Source organism: Schistocerca gregaria, chromosome 1, assembly GCF_023897955.1.
Source record: "Schistocerca gregaria isolate iqSchGreg1 chromosome 1, iqSchGreg1.2, whole genome shotgun sequence".
NCBI classification, from domain to species: Eukaryota; Metazoa; Arthropoda; class Insecta; order Orthoptera; family Acrididae; genus Schistocerca; species Schistocerca gregaria.
The window spans coordinates 1,173,159,489-1,173,178,282 of NC_064920.1; the positions used below are offsets into that span (position 1 = coordinate 1,173,159,489).

An 18,794-nucleotide genomic window follows, 5' to 3' on the forward strand; every position below is an offset into this window, starting at 1 on the left:
ATATTTGCACCTTAAGGTTCCTTACTCAAAAAATGTTTTTCAGAATGGGTTCATGAAAATTTCAGTCAAAAGTGGACGAAGATGGATCCCCATAGCTAAGCCATCTAACTGTTTGCACAGAGTACCTTGGAACTGGAAATAGTTTTGTGCTAAAAATGTCTGAGTAGGTCCAGTCTTAAGTCATTCAGTTCCACAGGGTTGATATTAGATCTGAACATCAGCTCTGTCAGAATATCAACACATTACCATATTGGTGTGTTGGAAAACAAACTGTAAACAATAAAGGATACTAGTTTAGCACTATGTGAGATAGGTAGACTTCTTATTTACAAAATCCATTTAATTTGAAATACCACACTTTGATTTGAATTTAGTCTTGCTTTTAATTAAGGTGTGCAATGTACTAGTAAGTTTGTAAGGTGGAGCAGTGAACGATAATATAACTGTATGAATGGGAAGACCTTGCTTATGTAGTTTAGGACGTAGTAATTGTCAGCTTTGATTCAAAATTAGAAAACATGCTTTTACGTGAGTTCGCTACACATTTAGTATCACCTTTGAAAAGTTTAGTAGGATCTTTAGGAAGAACCTAGAACCATCTGGGACTCAGGAAATCATTAAATTTATCCACATAACAACACTTGTACAAAAGTACTGTTGTTTTTATCTGATTTCATGGCAATGATATCTGGCAGTTGTAATTTCTCTTTAAAATTGTTGAGAGTGTGAAAATCATTAGCCTGTGTGGTGTCACATTCAAATGTCGTCCCTTTCTTTATTGCATGAGCAGCTAAATGTTTTGCACTGATATCTTTCATTAAAGCATATTCTTCATTGCATCCAGTTGTTTCTCTAATAGAGTCTGGGGCAGATCTTATTTAATATCTATTTTCACTACTTCCAGTCATTTCTGTAATAGAGGATGGGACAGAACTTACTTAAAATTTTCTCAAGCACCTTTTGTTTACTTGTCAAAAGGACCAAGTCCGCCAGATGAATCACCTGTTGGGAAAACTTTTGTGTGCGATGTGAGGTTAGAGGAGCACTCACTTTACCATTTACTCACTTGTTAGAAATTAGTATTCACTACTGATAACTTCTGACATCAGTCATCTTTGATTGTGTGGTGGCAGTAGTTATTTATTGTGTGTGTGTGTGTGTGTGTGTGTGTGTGTGTGTGTGTGTGTGTGTGTGTGTGTGTGTGCGTGCGTGTGGTTTTTTTTTATGCCATGCTGATTTTGGATGTTCAGTTCATTAATGTTAACACTAATCATGTATATATATCCAGTAAATTGGCTCGTTCCAAATGATTTTGATAAAAGAATTGTTCAAATGATCTATGGAACATGTAACTGACCAACAGCAACCTGCTGGCCAAGAGAAAGACATCTAACAGTTCCACTAAATAACATTTGATGATCTTGCTTCGTGATATTGTTCAGTATCACACAATGAGCAATAGTAATAACAGGTATCACAACTGTAAGAAATGAAAACAAACAAAATCTCAGCAGGAACAGACTGAGACCACAGGACAACATGCTGTTTGAATCTGAAGTATAGTGCAAGTAGCAAATGTTGTAGTGGTGGGAGGTGAATGTTTGGCAACTGTGGGTGGTTGCTGCAGCTATAGGTCTCGTGAGACAGGCTGAATGCATGCCATGCCTTTCTCAGGAGCCTTACCCCACTGCATTATTCATAGCTGTCAATCCTAAACAAACTTTGAACAAAGTAAAGAGAATTAAACAATTGTTTATATAACATATGCCCGGAATTGGCCTAAAATAGAACTGTGAGGGACTTACCTTATAGTAAAGGCACTGTAGATCACTGTACTTGAAAATTGAAGGACTCGGCATTTAAAAATGGTAAGGGACAAATCAGTAGTTCTGAGAAAACACACCACAAATATTTTAATAAAATCCCATAAATCAGACATCTGAAATACATACAAAATAATTTTTTTTCATTCAGGTGCAGCATTGCTTTATTACACAGTGTCAATAGTTACATATGTTTAGTATGTAATATCAATTTGAAAAAAAAATTTCAAAATTTCAGAAACATGTACTTAACATTATTTACTCGAAACACTGTAGTCTCAACACACTTTCTTAACATTTTTTACGTGAAAACATTTTATTCTCAATGCATTGACTTAACATTGTTATTTTACTTAAAACATTGTTTTCTCATTACATGATTGTCTATCCTTCTTCTTCACCTTCTTTTTGCTGAAGGGCAGTACCCTGCTTCTGGTTGGAGTGAGTCATACCAATAATGATATACAGGAGGTATCCATTTTAAGCTTGAGAGAATGTCTCTTAGCTTATCTCCTTTAGTAGGAAGAGGTCCAAATTATTTCAGTTTAGGCTCTGTGAGGAAAGAACTGCTTGCAGGTCTTCCATGTTTTGATAGGGCAACAGATTCTAGGCTACCATTGTATGTATCACTGAACATTAATGTTGGGGTGGGACTTTGTAGCTCAGCAGAAAATATGAGTTGAATGCAATTCCTAATATTGATTTTGCTTTGAGCAGTTGATGCTTGTGGTTTATGGAGTAGCCGTTTCAGTGCAGAGAAGCTGCAGAAACACTCTTGAGTCATATGAGTTACCTTGAATGGCTTATTTCGCTGGGATGTTCTTAGGATTACTTCCCAGTGATAAAGTGCATAAACACTTTAATAATGTGAGGTGACGTTTTTCTCCACCTGAGAAAAAAGTCTCTGTCACTAGGTAGCCAGCTATGTCCAGCCTGAGGAAAGGTGTGCTCAATGTATCTGAAACAACCAGACTTTAACAGGTAGAGCCAAAATGCCACTAAGGTCCAATTCTTGTTTTATCCACTACAGCTGTCGGAAAACGCAATCAACTTTTCACCTTTGATGGCTTTCTTTTTGAAACACGTCTTTAAACAGCCTGCTATTTCAACTGGTCCCCTTTTAGCTGTTGCTTCACCTCAGAGAAAAACATGTCCTTGGCTATCTGCACAATAATGGACACTAAAATTGTTGTTGTTGTTGTTGTTGTTGTTGTTGTGGTCTTCAGTCCTGAGACTGGTTTGGTGCAGCTCTCCATGCTGCTCTATCCTGTGCAAGCTTCTTCATCTCCCAGTACCTACTGCAACCTTCATCCTTCTGAATCTGCTTAGTGTATTCATCTCTTGGTCTGCCTCTACGATTTTTACCCTCCATACTGCCCTCCAGTACTAAATTGGTGATCCCTTGATGCCTCAACACATGTCCTACCAACCGATCCCTTCTTCTAGTCAGGTTGTGTCACAAACTTCTCTTCTCCCCAATCCTAAAATTACAGCACCAATATTTTATGCTTATAAAACGTTGACCCAGTCAGATTAGGCGTGGGTAGTGTCTGTTGCAAATCAAACGTGATTACATGATAATTTTGATTTTGTTTTGCTACTTTCATTGCTTCACATATTGCAGATTACCCAGCTTCTGCTTTTTGATAATGAATCTCCTGCTTTATTCACAATGAATATAGTACAGTTTTGTTTTTACAGTTCTCAGCATGCTTGATTGCTACATAAATTGAATCACATTGTTGACAGGTGTCCATTTTAGGCATCTTGAAACTTATATTGAATTCCTCAGTAAATATTCATCGAAATTTGTCTATAGAAATAGAACTTTTGCTTGCCGACTAACATTCCTTGACGTACTTGTCATAACAGAGCTGCAGGAATATTCCATACTTTAGTGCTCTTGCGATGAATCTTTTCGACTGGGATGACTCCTGTACTTTGGAAGTTCATCAATAAATGCTTTCTTTTGAATATTTTCTAGAATGACTGGTCTGCTTATCTCTGCCATCAGAAGTAGGTGAAATGGCACAATTTTTCAATCATTTCATGATATTCTCTACTCACCCTCTATTTTTCTGAAGTCCGTGAATGTTAAGGAATGCAACTGTGCAAACAATGATATCCTTTCTGACAGTTTTCACTGTATATATAATTGTTAGACTGTGTCTAGATACCTTAGTCTTCTTTTGGATAACAGTTTTTGATCACAAGCAACCTTGTAGGTAAGAATTTTGGGTATCGTAGTAATTCATTTCCCAGATAATTTGGAATATTGTTTGTTTATGTACTTCATTGACAAGCTGGAAACATTTTTTAGGGCATTTGCATGGCGGGTCTGTCCTTTTTCCTTCAACAACATTACCCTTACCTCTGTACTTTGTACATACCGCTTTCCTTCATTCCTTTTTTTCTTCATCTGCTCTTGCACACTGCAACATTTTAGCCTCTTTCATTCTTTCTATATGCTCTGTTGATCATTAACATGTTTAGTGTCTGCGTCATCATTGCCGCTACTTGTAGGATCCTAAAGACAAGATTAAAGCCTGGTAAACTTCCAATCCTTAATTAAAAAAGAAGCATCTAGCTATTCATTTTAAGGATAAGTCCTACTACAACTTTTTTGGGTAGTGATCCAGCGAAGTCTGAAATTTGGCAAAGTGATGCCATCTATCAGTTGTTTGTAGAGCATTTTACTAATATGAATGAAACATGTCATCCTGACATTTTACAATTAATATCTCTGTTTCTCGTAGACTGTCCTTTACCATTGTTTACTGCCGAGCCCGTCAATTCTGTATTTAGCACTTGGTAGTATGTTCACTAGTCATTGCCTTTAAGAAGGAATGTAGGAATATCACATTATCATAGATTTAAAGTGATAAGCAAACACACTTGGTGTTTGAAATATTTTCTGAGAAGGCATTGTACTTGAATGTATGCACATAATTTTATATTTTATAATTTCAGCAAAAGGAAGAAAGATAAAGAGTCAGGTGTTTCAAGAGGAATAGACTTCCAGTATGTTTCCAATGTTATTAACTTTGACTTCCCTCTTGATGTAAACTCATATATCCATAGAGCTGGTCGCACTGCTCGAGGAACAAATCAGGTACAATATTATTATTATGTGGTTTTGATTTTAATGTTTATAAAAAAAGCTTTTGAGTTACTACATCATTGATATGTAATGCATGACATAATTGCTTGCGTGCTTCTATACATGAATTAATTTATCTGAAACACTGAAGGTTTCCACTAGGAAATTGATGAGGTGCAATATTCAGAACAAAATCATATTGTGATTTAAAAATTGAAGATAAAATACTTTAGTTTATACTCACTGTTTTTCTTTAACCTGCCAAGACATTTCTCATCCACATTTTTTTAAATCTGAAGGCTTTTCAGTGATTTTTCGGAAACATTAATGTTTTGATGAAACTCTCTGGTATTTGCTGTAGGTGGTATGATTTGTAAATTAGGGTTTCATCAAATTTCTGCTGTGCAATAGTGTCAGTAGAATTTTATTATGTGGTCACTGTCATGGACTTTCAGATATTTATTTTAATTCAGTCTCCAATGGAGTTCTTTCTGTTCATGATTTTGTGCATAACTTTGCCTGTATTTACATTTAAGGCTTGCTGCCATCCCTTACAGCAACTAGAAATTCTGATACAGTTGTTTTGATTTTCCTTTTCACTTTTGTGTAGATGACAGTATTACTAGAAGTAGTAAAACACACACACACACACACACACACAAAGAAAAAAAAAGCATTACAGTTCCTGAAAAATTTAGCCTGAAGTCAGCATTGAAAGTGTAGATTTCCTTGTCTATTAATGTAGAAATTCTTGGTAAACTTGTTTGGGGAAGGTTCTGTAGATGAGTTTAGATTTTGTCTTTTCTGCTCAGTTTAATTTGAATCTGGTGACAGAGGATTGCCTTTGGACAGTTTATAAGAGAGATTGTCTAATTATATCTGGCCTTAATTTAGCCGTGCTTGCAATTCCTATCCACAATAATAAATGCTTCTTGCTTTATGTCTTCAGTGTAGGTCAGCAGCTGAGAGAGTAAATGTCAGTCTGCGAATCCATAGGTCCCAGGCTTAATTACTATTCGGTCCTAGTAGGATGGTATATGGTATGTAGATCTGATGTACGTGGAAGGTAATCAAAGTGATGTTCAAAGCTGGTGCTGTACCAAGACTTAATCCCATTGGCCATGATCATGAGCTCAGTACTTTAAATAAACCCTTCTTAGCAATGCGAGAGAGTTTCAGAGCTTTGAGGCTCTAAAAATAATGAATGTCTTAAAAATGAGATCTGCCTTATTTGATTCTTCTGTATAAAAGACCTGCCATTGTATTTTGTGTAAATGTGTGATGGACAGTTTCAACACTTAAGCTGCAAACCAAGTGCTGAAAGACAGAACCAACAGTAAGACAGCTCAGGAGTGCCAAGCATGGTCTCTGTAGACTGAAAACCATTTTCTCATGAAAACATTCCTCATGTCTGAGGCAGAATTTGTGATCTGTGACATAAGAGCCACCAGAGCAGCTGGCATTGATGAACTGTGTGTAGAACAAATTGGCAGCTTAGGACTGCATAAATGACTCTTGTTTGTGACGAAAACCTGTGTTACAGACTTAAATATCCTGAATACATGGAGGAAGGCCAAAGTGGTCTCATCATCAAAACTGGGGGAACAGTCAAATGATGGAAAAAGTTTCTGACCTGTTTCACAGCTCTGAGATATCTTGTCTGACATTGCTTCACATCAAAAACATCATATAAGAGAAATTCATATACCATTGAGTGGGCTTACACTCTAGGAAAATGATTTAATGGACAGCTAATAAATGTGAAGCAATACATGGAGGATGGGCCTCAACAAAAGAAGATCACTGGAGTGGCCTCATTGACCTACCAGTTGTATACGACACTGTCACTCACCAAAAGTCAGTGATTAAATTATACGATCTGATGCAAGACCGCTGTATGGCATCCTCTGTTGGTGGTTCTCCATTGCAGGACATTTTATGTCAACTTTTATGGGGAAAGAACAGTAGGCGGAGGATAGAGACGAAAGGCACACTTCGAGGAAGCATCTTGGTGCCAGTACTGTACGGCATGTACACAAATGACCAGCCAATACCAAATGACATCAAGTAATTCATATATGCTGGAGTGGCAGCTCCACATTAGAGCTTCTCATCAGTAGAAGAGATAAGAAACTGACAGACTAACGTTGAACATGCTCTATCTGTTATGATGCTAACCATCTGAAGTGAAACCCCGGCTAGATGCAGGTTGGCACTTTTCATCTTGGTAATCATCATGAGAACCCAATGTGACAAGCTGAGATGGGTGACTCCAGCACTGTTCACAGCCTAAATCTCTAGCCATGACCATGGATCACTTCCTGAAGTTTAGAACATTGCCTTGACTCCAGAGCCAGTTTCTGTGTCAAGAACAACATTATTAGGTCAATGATGAGCAGACCCAAGGTGTTAAACTACGGCTGTTGTAGATGTCAGTTATAGCATTGTGTGCCAAGGTGCTCCCTCTCTCTGGAGCACCTCTGCTTGCATGAAGAATGTGGACATCACAGTGAAGGAAGGAGTCTGTACTAATTGCAACAGGATGTCGAATTTGACATATGTAAAAGGTCTACGATTCGTCAGCATTGCATGCACTCACATGTGCCAGGACTTTGAATCACATGTGGAGAGGACAAAGCTGGAAATGAACTCATATCACCGAATGCATAGAGCACCACCATCAGGAGACCCATATGGCCCAATAATCCCTTTATGCAAAGAACACAGGTTCTCATGGGTGCCTATCAGAAGCACTGGCAGAAGAGAGAACAGACCTGGAGAACTCTTAACATCTTCCCAAGCAAAGAGTTGGCCTCTGGCAGTAAGGTCCCCTAACCTGCATTGCAAACTTTGACCAGAATGAGTGTGTGAGTGTATTGCCATAAGATCAGCTTGCAGAAGTTTGGCCTTCTGGGCAAAGTAGATGTTCTGTGCAAGTGTGGTGAGGCTAAAGATTTTGTGTGTGAGAATGGTGAGACTCAGTGTCTGGGCCACTAACTGCAGGATGAACATTTCACACTAGACCATTTTAAAGTAGATAACAAGACCATTTAGAGCATGATTTTGTGGAAGAAAACTTGGTTAAATAGACATGGAAATAGGTAAATTTAAAACATGCAAATAAAGTAGGAGCCTGTGAAATGATTGTAATCTACTGTTCTATAAATGGGTTTATGTATCACATTGTTTCTTAATTTGATATTAAGTTGGTACAGTAAATAATATTAAGCACCTGTTTTCGGCACTGAGTATTGCAAACAGATGAACACTGACATTTACTCAGTATGTGATGAAGTGCTTTGAAGGACCCCTCTGATTTAATATTTCAAATTGTCATTGAAGGGTGCAAATTGTTTTCAAACACTTATATCCTGTGTATTCCTAAACTGGTGTGTGTGTGTGTGTGTGTGTGTGTGTGTGTGTGTGTGTGTGTGTGTGTGTAAAGGGGCACTTTTTAACAGCATTTGGAAATAGTTGATAATAATTGCATTTTACTTTTGTTATAAATGTGAAAGGAATGGCCTCAAAAATGTCATTTTTTATCGAGTGATTTAGTAAGTAAGTACACTGTTCTAATATAAATAAACAACAGTTGACAGAAGTTACTCGTATTTCCCAAATAAATGCCTCTATAGTGATGTTTCTTTTCTCTTTCACTGTTTCTTTCTGAATGTTTGTTTTCCTGCATCAGATGATATAAAAGTTATATTTTTAATATTCTACGTGGCTATAAGAGTCCACGTTTCACAAAAACTCGAAAATGAAGCACATTTGTATATAACTGAGTTGAAGCTAAGTTGTGTTTTATGTAATATTACTGAAGGGTGTTTATCGATTTTATTCCCTCTTTTCAGTTCCTCTACATCTATGATGTAATATGCAAGAAATGCACAATGTTTGTTATATAGATGTTTGCACCAAAATTTCATACTGTTAATTGTTCTATAAACTGCTTAAGTTGTAACATCTGTGCCTGCATGTGGTATTGTATTTGTACTGTGATGGTATTAGAGGCAGTTGCAGGTGCCCCTTAACATAGGCTTTATTCATGTTTGTCCTTCATCTCATAAACTCCCCAAACACCCCCTCCCCTTCTTGAGCAGTTCTTGCCTGCAAGTCAAAACATGGAAAATGGGGTGACAATGGAGGGGTTAATATGTTGGATTCATATGTGGGAGAATCAGAGTTCAAATCCCTGTCTGGTTTGATCCTTGTGACAATGTAATACAAGAACAGATCAACTCAACAGTGCTAAATTTATCATCATTTCTCAGTGTCAGATGTTCTGTTAATGTCATCTCAGATCTACCAGTTTATAGTTGCATGTTTTACAGTTTACACAATTTGAAATAAGTGTTACACATTTTTAACCAAGTCATTTACTTTTTGTGCTCTGTGTAAATTTTATGTTAGTTTATTTAATATGTTTGCTTTTACTTTGCAGGGCACAGCTTTATCTTTTGTGAGTATTAAGGAAAGACCACTGATGCAAGAAGTTGAACAATTTCTTCAAAAAAGCTGTGGAGACAATAATAATATATTGAAGTAAGTTGTGGGGGGGAAAGCATTGCAAAGAAGCATTTTACTCCGTAACTACATAAATATCAAGTCACTCATTTGGCAACAGAAACAGTTTATAACAAACACAGTTGATAAGTGAAAAGAAAGTGGTAGCATTTCTTAGTTATCTGCAGTTAAAAGTTGGTGTGTTTGTTTTTCAGTAAATGGGCTTCATTTCTGTAGGGCACTTCCTACTCAGAGGGGGCTGTCTTTTATGTATATTCTTCACTAATTGTGTTGTGTTGAAGGTAAATTGATCTAACTGTTGTGCTTTTGGCAGAGTTCATAAGAAGTATCAGTTTTGCCAGTTAAATTACTCCTTTGATTTGTAATCATGAGATGTATAAGGAATATATTAAAAACAAAGATTCCAAGACTTACCAAGCGGGAAAGCGCCGGTAGATAGGCACAATGAATAAAACACACACACAGAATTTCGAGCTTTCGCAACCGGCGGCTGCTTCATCAGGAAAGAGGGAAGGAAAAGGAAAGATGAAAGGATGTGGGTTTTAAGGGAGAGGGTAAGGAGTCATTCCAATCCCGGGAGCGGAAAGACTTACCTTAGGGGGAAAAAAGGATAGGTATATACTCGCGCGCGCGCGCACACACACACACACACACACACACACACACACACACACGCACATATCCATCCATACATACACAGACACAAGCAGACATATTTAAAGGCCTTTAAATATGTCTGCTTGTGTCTGTGTATGTATGAATGGATATGTGTGTGTGTGTGTGTGTGTGTGTGTGTGTGTGTGTGTGTGTGCGCGCGAGAGAGAGTATATACTTATCCTTTTTCCCCCTAAGGTAAGTCTTTCCGCTCCCAGGATTGGAATGACTCCTTACCCTCTCCCTTAAAACCCACATCCTTTCATCTTTCCTTTTCCTTCCCTCTTTCCTGATGAAGCAGCCGCCGGTTGCGAAAGCTCGAAATTCTGTGTGTGTGTTTGTGTGTTTTATTCATTGTGCCTATCTACCGGCGCTTTCCCGCTTGGTAAGTCTTGGAATCTTTGTTTTTAATATATTTTTCCCATGTGGAAGTTTCTTTCTATTTTATTTACATGATGTATAAGGAATCTTTGACTAATAAATTGGTTGATAACTTTGTATAATAATATAGTGATGCACATGATTATCTCACATAGTGTAATAAACTTTTTTTTTTAATCACAGAGCATACCAGTTCAAACTAGAGCAGGTAGAAGGATTCAGATATCGTGCCAAAGATGCCTGGCGTGCAGTCACAAGAATTGCAGTTAGAGAAGCTCGTTTAAAGGAGATTAAGCAAGAAATCCTCAATTCACAGAAACTGAAGGTAAAAAATACTATCAGCGTATGATAAATATTTAACAAAATTTTAAAATGTTTCACCCTGCAATCATACAATCTTTTGCTTTGAATGTTAGATTACTTTTTTAATATCAGAATATATATGTCTTTAAATTTTAGATTCACTCCCAAAGGAATAATTTACTGAGTAAAGGCTTAAAATTTAATATAGAACATCAGTTGAGAAACATTGTGATTAAAACCATCATCCCAAATGCTATTAAAGGTACCACTTCTTTTGGCTCGGTTGCCACTGTATGAGCAAAACAATGTTACCTGTAAAATCACAAAAGTAATAAAGTAAAATCCCATATTAATGAACCTACTTTTAAGGAATTCCCACTTTTTAATAAATATTTCCTTCAGTACCAGTGAAATTGTCATAACAACACTGTTACCGAAATTTGCTTTTTACTAACCGCACTTTAAGAAAATGACTGCTCACAAAGAATAAATATTAAACATTTTGCAAACTGAAATCCAGCTCTTATGAAATTCCTAACATGCCTGATAGTTGGTGACTATTCATTTTATTTTTGAACAAATTGCAGTAAATTGCTGACAGAGAAAATAAAAAAAAAAAAAAAATACGGCTCTGAGCACTATGGGACTTATATCTGAGGTCATCGGTCCCCTAGAACATAGAACTACTTAAACCGAACTAACCTAAGGGCATCACACACATTCATGCCCGAGGCAGGATTCGAACCTGTGACCATAGCAGTCGTGTGGTTCCAGGCTGAAGTGTCTAGAACTGCTCGTCCACATCGGCCGGCAGAGAAAATTTCAGTAATTCACAGTCGATTCTTAGGTAGGTTGTAGTTGCTTGTCAGTAATTTCAAACAAGCGCTAATTTCTGTGTGTTCACGTGATGTGCCATCAAAGATAATGATGCCATTAGGCTCAAGTGCACAAATTCATTGCATTCCATTTTTTGTGGACCTGTTGAATATATATTAGAGATGCTGTGTAGAACTGTGACTATATTGATCATGCAGTTCTCCTGTACAGTTTTCGAGCCATTGTACACCACACAAAACAGTTGTTTACTGATTATATGTAAATCAGTAGACTGTAGTTGTTGATGAATTACTTTATTTTCAGACTTGGATGCTCAACATAAGATGTCTCATGAAATGCTATCATGAGAGATCTGTCTAGAGAATTCCGACAAGAGACTGCCTAAAAATATACATCCAACCTTGTTATTCCATTTGTGTGCATTATTTGTATTGGGTCCATGGAATCTTTCGTCTGGCTTATTCCTTCTAGCTGCAACTGGTGCTGAGGTCTCTTTGCTCTTGCTCTGATGTCACAACATTGGCTTCTGTCCCCCATTGCCATTCGTCACCCAACCAATACCTCAAACAGGAAGTGAATCAAACGAAACAGACAAATATGTAAAATACATAATTGGAGCACTAGTTTCCTGAATAACATCATATAACATGACTTAATACCATTATAACACTATAACTTGACAGGTTTACTCATTCATACATCATCAAGGGAGCAGAAAATTTCGTATGATACATTTGCACATATTTCAGGTTTTTAAGTCCCAAAATTTCTGCACCTTCTCACCTGCCAGCCCTATGAACGAGTGAACCAATCTAATTTCTATATTTATAAAACTAAATAAACTATAACATAAACAATACATTTCTTTTTCATATACGTAGCACATCATTTCCTAGATAAACAGTCTGTTTAAAGGATCAGATCAGAGAATCCTCATTCATTGTGACCTTAATGTAACATTGTTCTTTTTTTTGTAACTATAATGTGTAAAGTATTGCTAATTGAGTTAATCAAAAGAGCCAGGTCAGTTATTACAATTAATTTCTAGGAGGTTGTTGGGGAGTTATTGATTTGAAAATCCAGTGTTTTGCAAGAAGTTCAGACTTTCAATTCTCAGTTATTATCGAAAACATTACTGGAGGTATCAGTTAATCAAATACAATTTTTGAGAATAATTATAACAGTCTAGATCCCAAGTGACTGGTTTTGATCGTCACATGATCATTTTCATACCTACAGACATGTTGATGGAAAACTGCAGTTGACTGTCATCATTCAGCAGTCCCTGCTTCATACACTTCATACACAGCTATTGTCCATCAACATGACTTTAGGTCTGAGGACTATCATGTGATGAGCAAAACCAGTTATCTTTCAATAAATGTGCCTTGCAGTCCAGACTATTATAATTATTTTCAAAGATTTTTTAAGTCTCAAAATTTCTTCACTCTTTCATATTCTTCATTTTGAAAGTTTTGTGTAATTATGACCAGCTAAAGGAGAATGCTGGAGATTCAGCAGAAACTGGCAATTATTCATGATGTGGAAGTATTTGAACATAGCACACAATTTGACACTGCCTTCTTTGTGCAGTGCATACTAAAAGAATTACCATTTCTGAGTATGGGAACTCATGGCTCTTACACTTGAAGAAAAGCAAAAATTAGTTGCATCATCATTTAAACAGCCTAAATGCTTTTGGTTTATCTGTGAAGTTATCCATCCAAGTCAAAATATGTACAATTACCTGAAATGAAAGTGTGTAGCCACATGAAGTTTATCCTCAGCATTCTTTCAAGTTGCAGCTGTGTTGTTCCTTTATTTCCGTAAAGCAGATCCAAGGTTGTTTATTTCCTGCACTACACCCTCACTACTCGTGTCAGGCGTGAAAAAATTCGAGCTTTTATATTAAAACCTTACACGCAGCAACTTATTTGTCTCATACAATTGGTTTATGAAACACATTTTATATCACAATGTTCAGGAAGATTCCAGAAGCCTTTAATTCAATAAAATCCAGAAACACTTTTTTTTTCCATGGAGGTAAACTGTTGATCGTGATTGAGATACAGATGACTGACAATGATAAGACCTTGTAAATATTACAGATACTGGTGTGAACTAAACAGTATGTAGTTGCTAAATGCTAATTCATGTGCAAGCAAACAGCATGCCTGCAATGCACAGTTACCACCTTTAATGTAACTGCCAGCAGCTGATATCGATTGTGACTCAGAGGCGCTACAGCCTGCGGTGGATAGTCACCACCAGGGGCAAGCGCAAGGCTGATCCAGTCACGGCAGCCAGCCATGATTCTGTCTTGTGCAGTCTATTGCATGAGTTTTTTCAGTCATGTCATTCTGCTTATTAGATTTTGACCCTTCATAGCACCTTGTTCTCATTGTTAGTTTTCATTCGGTGTTCTGCTCTATGAGTATGATTTTGTTTACTGATAATGCTTTCGTATTGGGAGCAAATAGAAAGGTGGTGGCAAATACTTAGCATATTGTGCTTTTGGCGATTATGTGTGTTCATCTTGCCTCCTCTTTTAGGCTAGAGATTTTGATGTGTTGCAGAGTGGCTGGCCCATCCTTTTTTCTTTTTATTCTCGTGATCAGCCAGCCTTGGCCATCTGCTACATTATTTTAATACCATGCACTACTTTTCCTTTTAGTGTATGTTTTCCCCTTTTGTTTAGCTTCTTTCGTTTTTTCTATCCATGTGGTTCTCTGTTAGCTTTCTGCCCTTTTCATTTCCGCAACTTCTTTTGGGAATTGTTGTAACTTGAGCCCTGTTTGCATGATCTTTGGGAGCAACTGTTGTCATTTGCTCTTGTGTTCTCGCACCTGTTTGTACAAAGTGGTGCAGAAATTGCAGCCACTCTTTGATTCTAATGTTTTGTCTTTCAGTGATCTGTGTGCTCTGTTAACTGAAGACCAGTCATCAAATGGACATAGTTACCACTAGACTATAGCTCAAGTGTCGTAAACACCATGAACAGTCTTACGCAGCATGGATTGCTGACTTGCAGGGTCTTGCTTGCAAGTGTAATTTAGTGTTTCATAACTGTAAAGTTTTGTATACAGAATCATTTATTCAGGATGTGAATGTGCACCTTTCCACTGACTTGGAGGTTGCAGCAAATGCTTTGGCTGCATCAGAACAAAGTGTTGGTGAAGAGCTTAAAATTGCTAAATCTTTCACAGTTGCAGCTCAAGTTTAGCATTCTTACACACATAAAAATAAACTATCAAAACTAGTTTTTTGTCATCGTGATGGGCAGTCAACATATGATTCTGCCTCATCACTATAATCTTTCTCTTCCTCTTAAGTTGTAGGCTCACTTTCAGCCCTACACCTGCATTTGATCATGCTGCTTTGGTGAAGGACCTATTTTCCTTCACACATAATATCAATTGGAAATATCACATTGCAACACAATCCCAAAACCTTTCCAACAGCAAACCTGACATTGAACACTGCCTTGAATAGTTCAGACTAAGGTCCCAATATGATTCACCACCATCATCCCTTATAAACCTTCCAAGAATTCCTCACATCCAGCATTGCTTCACAACCCTTTCTCAGGTCCCTACAGCATGACCCTAATCTGTCCTCTGCAGAACTCAGGGCTCTTTGTTCCCTGAAAGCTGATAGCTCTATCAGTATCCTCCCAGCAGACAAAGGATCTACAACTGTAATACTTGCCTGAAAGGAGTATGTTAGTGAAGGTCTCCACCAGTTGCCTGACACCTCTAAGTACAACGTCTGGCATCAAGATCCCATCCCTGTGATTCAAACTGACCTGCAGTCCCTCCTTAAAACCTCAGGCTCCTCACAAGGACTAATGCCTCAATCCATATAACTTTTCAACCCATCCAAACCATACACCCTCACCTTTTACATTCTTCTTAGGATCCATAAACCAAATCATACTGACCATCCTATACTTGCTGGCTTCAAAGCAACCATTGAACATAATCTGCCTTAGTTGATCAGCACCTGCAATCCGCAGTACAAAGACTCCCCTCCTATATCAAAGATACCAACCATTTCCTAGATGATGTGAAATGTGCGACCGTCTAACTCCCACCACACACCTTGCTTGTCACCATTGATGCCACCTCCCTCTTTGCTGAACATTTCCTCGGTTAGAACCCACCTGATTCCAATTCTATGACATCCCTCATACTCACCTTAATCATCTTTATACTTTCCAACAACTACTTCATCTTTGAGAGGCAGACATACAAACAATAAGGGGTATGGCCATGGGAACCAGGATAGCTCCTTTGTATGCCAGTGCTTGGAGGGGGCTTTCCTGGGATCCATAAGTCTTCAGCCCTTGGTTTGGTTTAGATAAATTGATGACACCTTTACCATGTGGACTCATGGTGAGGCTGACATGTTAAAATTCCTGGAATCTCTGACTATTTTCTCCCAGTTAAATTTCACATGGTACTGTTCCGAATCCCATGCTGCTTTCCTTGATATTGATCTTACACTCACCAAAGGCAAGCTACACACTTCCGTCCATGTTAAACCTACCAACCAACAATAGTACTTATATTTTGACACTTGCCATCCTTTTCATGCCAAACGTTCCCTCCCATACAGCTGCGGCATCTGAGGCAAACATATTTGTTTTGATGCAGACTCTTTACAGCAATACACCACCATTCTCACTTGAGCTTCCACTGCACGCAGTTACCCCACCAGCCTAGTTCAAAAGCATATTTCCCTGGCTATGATATGCAATCCTGGTACTGCTGATCCCTCCAAAAAATAACTTTGAATCACATCACTGGTGACTCAGACTATCGTGGTCTGGGATGTATTAATCAGCTACATTGACATGGTCATGAATCTCTAAAATCATGTCCTGAAATCAGATCCATTCTGCCTGAAATTTTGCCCACCACATTTAGAATAGCCCTCCCAATATCTGCAGTATTCTTGTCCTTGGTTCTTGACACCCACCTGGCACAATTTATGTTAATTTCTTCCATCTTAGCATTTCTTCACAGGAACTACTCTTTCCTTCACTATATTTTAATTCCCTTTTAGTTTTTACATCTTTCATTGTATTACCTGTATTTTTTCACCATCCTTCCTTCCACATCTGTTACGTACAATGTACTTAACTTTCCACTCTTATCAACTCATGCATGATGTTTAAGCAGTACTTTCAGTCTTACATATTACTCTGCCTTCCGTCTTTAAGCTTTCAGGCTTTCAAATCTTATCTGATGCAGTCTCCAACAATCAGTCTTTCCTTCTCATACCGTGCGATAAGTTTCCCCTGACCCTGGTTCTGGGCAACTTTCCTGAAATCTGACCTCTCTTCCTAACCACTCCAGTCCTTTTTCTTCACCTTCAATCCTTCTACCTGAAGAAGGAGCCACTGGCTCTGAAATCTTGCCTATTTACAAGATTCTTTTATGTGTGTGTTCTGTTGCCACTTGGTGAGTAGATTTTTTTATCTATCGAATTACATTATCTTTTCTGAAATTGATTAAAACAATCAATTTCAGAAAAGATAATGTAATTCGATAGATATTAGCCCATGTTCTCAGTTTTTGTTGTTGTCTGTCTTGTTCAATCTGTCATCTGCTTTTTCTACCCTATGTTTTAATCAATTTGTTTATTTATTAATCAGCACTTTGCTCCTACAACTTTTCTAGTATTGATTTCTGTGCACTTAGAAGGGTCCTTTTTTATTTGCATATAACAATTCCATTGGTATTTATGAATTTGCATATATCAATTTATAGTTCAATATATTAAAAACAAAGATTCCAAGACTTACCAAGCGGGAAAGCGCCGGCAGACAGGCACAATGAACAAAACACACACACACACACACACACACACACACACACAGAATTACTAGCTTTCACAACCAATGGTTGCTTCTTCAGGAAAGAGGGAAGGAGAGGGAAAGACGAAAGGATGTGGGTGTTAAGGGAGAGGGTAAGGAGTCCTTCCAATCCCGGGAACGGAAAGACTTCCCTTAGGGGGAAAAAAGTACAGGTGTACACTCGCACACACACACATATCCATCCGCACATACACAGACACACTTCTGCTTGTGTCTGTGTATGTGCGGATGGATATGTGTGTGTGTGCGAGTGTACACCTGTACTTTTTTCCCCCTAAGGGAAGTCTTTCCGCTCCCGGGATTGGAAGGACTCCTTACCCTCTCCCTTAAAACCCACATCCTTTCATCTTTCCTTTTCCTTCCCTCTTTCCTGATGAAGCAGCCGCCGGTTGCGAAAGCTCGAAATTCTGTGTGTGTGTTTGTGTGTTTTATTCATTGTGCCTGTCTGCCGGCGCTTTCCCGCTTGGTAAGTCTTGGAATCTTTGTTTTTAATATATTTTTCCCATGTGGAAGTTTCTTTCTATTTTATTTACATCATCATCAATTTATAGTTCATTACACTACATGGTCTTCTCCTGATAGTCTTTCACCTATTTATTTGCGAATTTGACAGCCGTTTTCTTTCCCACCCTTCACTTATCTTGTTCACACGTAATTTTTGGTTTATCGGCAAACCACTATGATTGACTTTTAATGCCATCTCTTATGTCACCTTCATTGCAAAACTAAGTGTTTTACATTTTCTCCTATGACTTTCGCCTTCTGCTTACCCAGTTTTTAAGATTTTGTCTGTTCCCATGAATTGCCAAATTGATTTTTTTCGTTTTTCTTTTCCAATCATTTTTTTCATATCATGTAGAGTGCTCACTCATTACCTCTTATTAATGATTTTTGCATGAATTTTTCTGATTTTATCGAATTTTTTCCGTGCTTCTCTTCCATTTTTCCATGTTGTGTTTTTGCCACTCCCACAATTTCTAACTCTCCAGACTATCCTCTTTTGCCATGATTAATCCTATCACATATTACATCTGTTCTTTTTGAAAACATGTTTTTGCATTATCAAAACTAAGGTCCCACATTTTGTTTCTTGAAACCTGCATGTCCCTTGAAATTACTCCAAAAGGTATAACATTGAATGTCCCTGTTTCTGGATGTAATCCTACTCCACACCAACCTATTTTACAGTTTCAAACACAGCAATCTCTTGCACTTGCCCAGCTAATCTGTGACCTCTATGCCTCCTCTGCCATTTTCGACTGCACCAGATTTCTCTCCTCCTACGAAA

At 37.8% G+C, this 18,794-nt stretch overlaps 1 protein-coding gene across 2 annotated transcripts in view; it reads left to right on the top strand.

Annotated features, from left to right (window-relative positions):
• LOC126284353 (probable ATP-dependent RNA helicase DDX56) overlaps positions 1-18,794 on the top strand; it is a 103,789-nt gene that overhangs the window by 48,831 nt on the left and 36,164 nt on the right. For both annotated transcript variants that reach the window (XM_049983230.1, XM_049983222.1), the window contains exons 7-9: positions 4,794-4,935; positions 9,368-9,468; positions 10,669-10,810. In XM_049983230.1, coding sequence (XP_049839187.1) covers positions 4,794-4,935; positions 9,368-9,468; positions 10,669-10,810 — 385 coding nt within the window. The remainder of the gene's footprint in view (positions 1-4,793; positions 4,936-9,367; positions 9,469-10,668; positions 10,811-18,794) is intronic.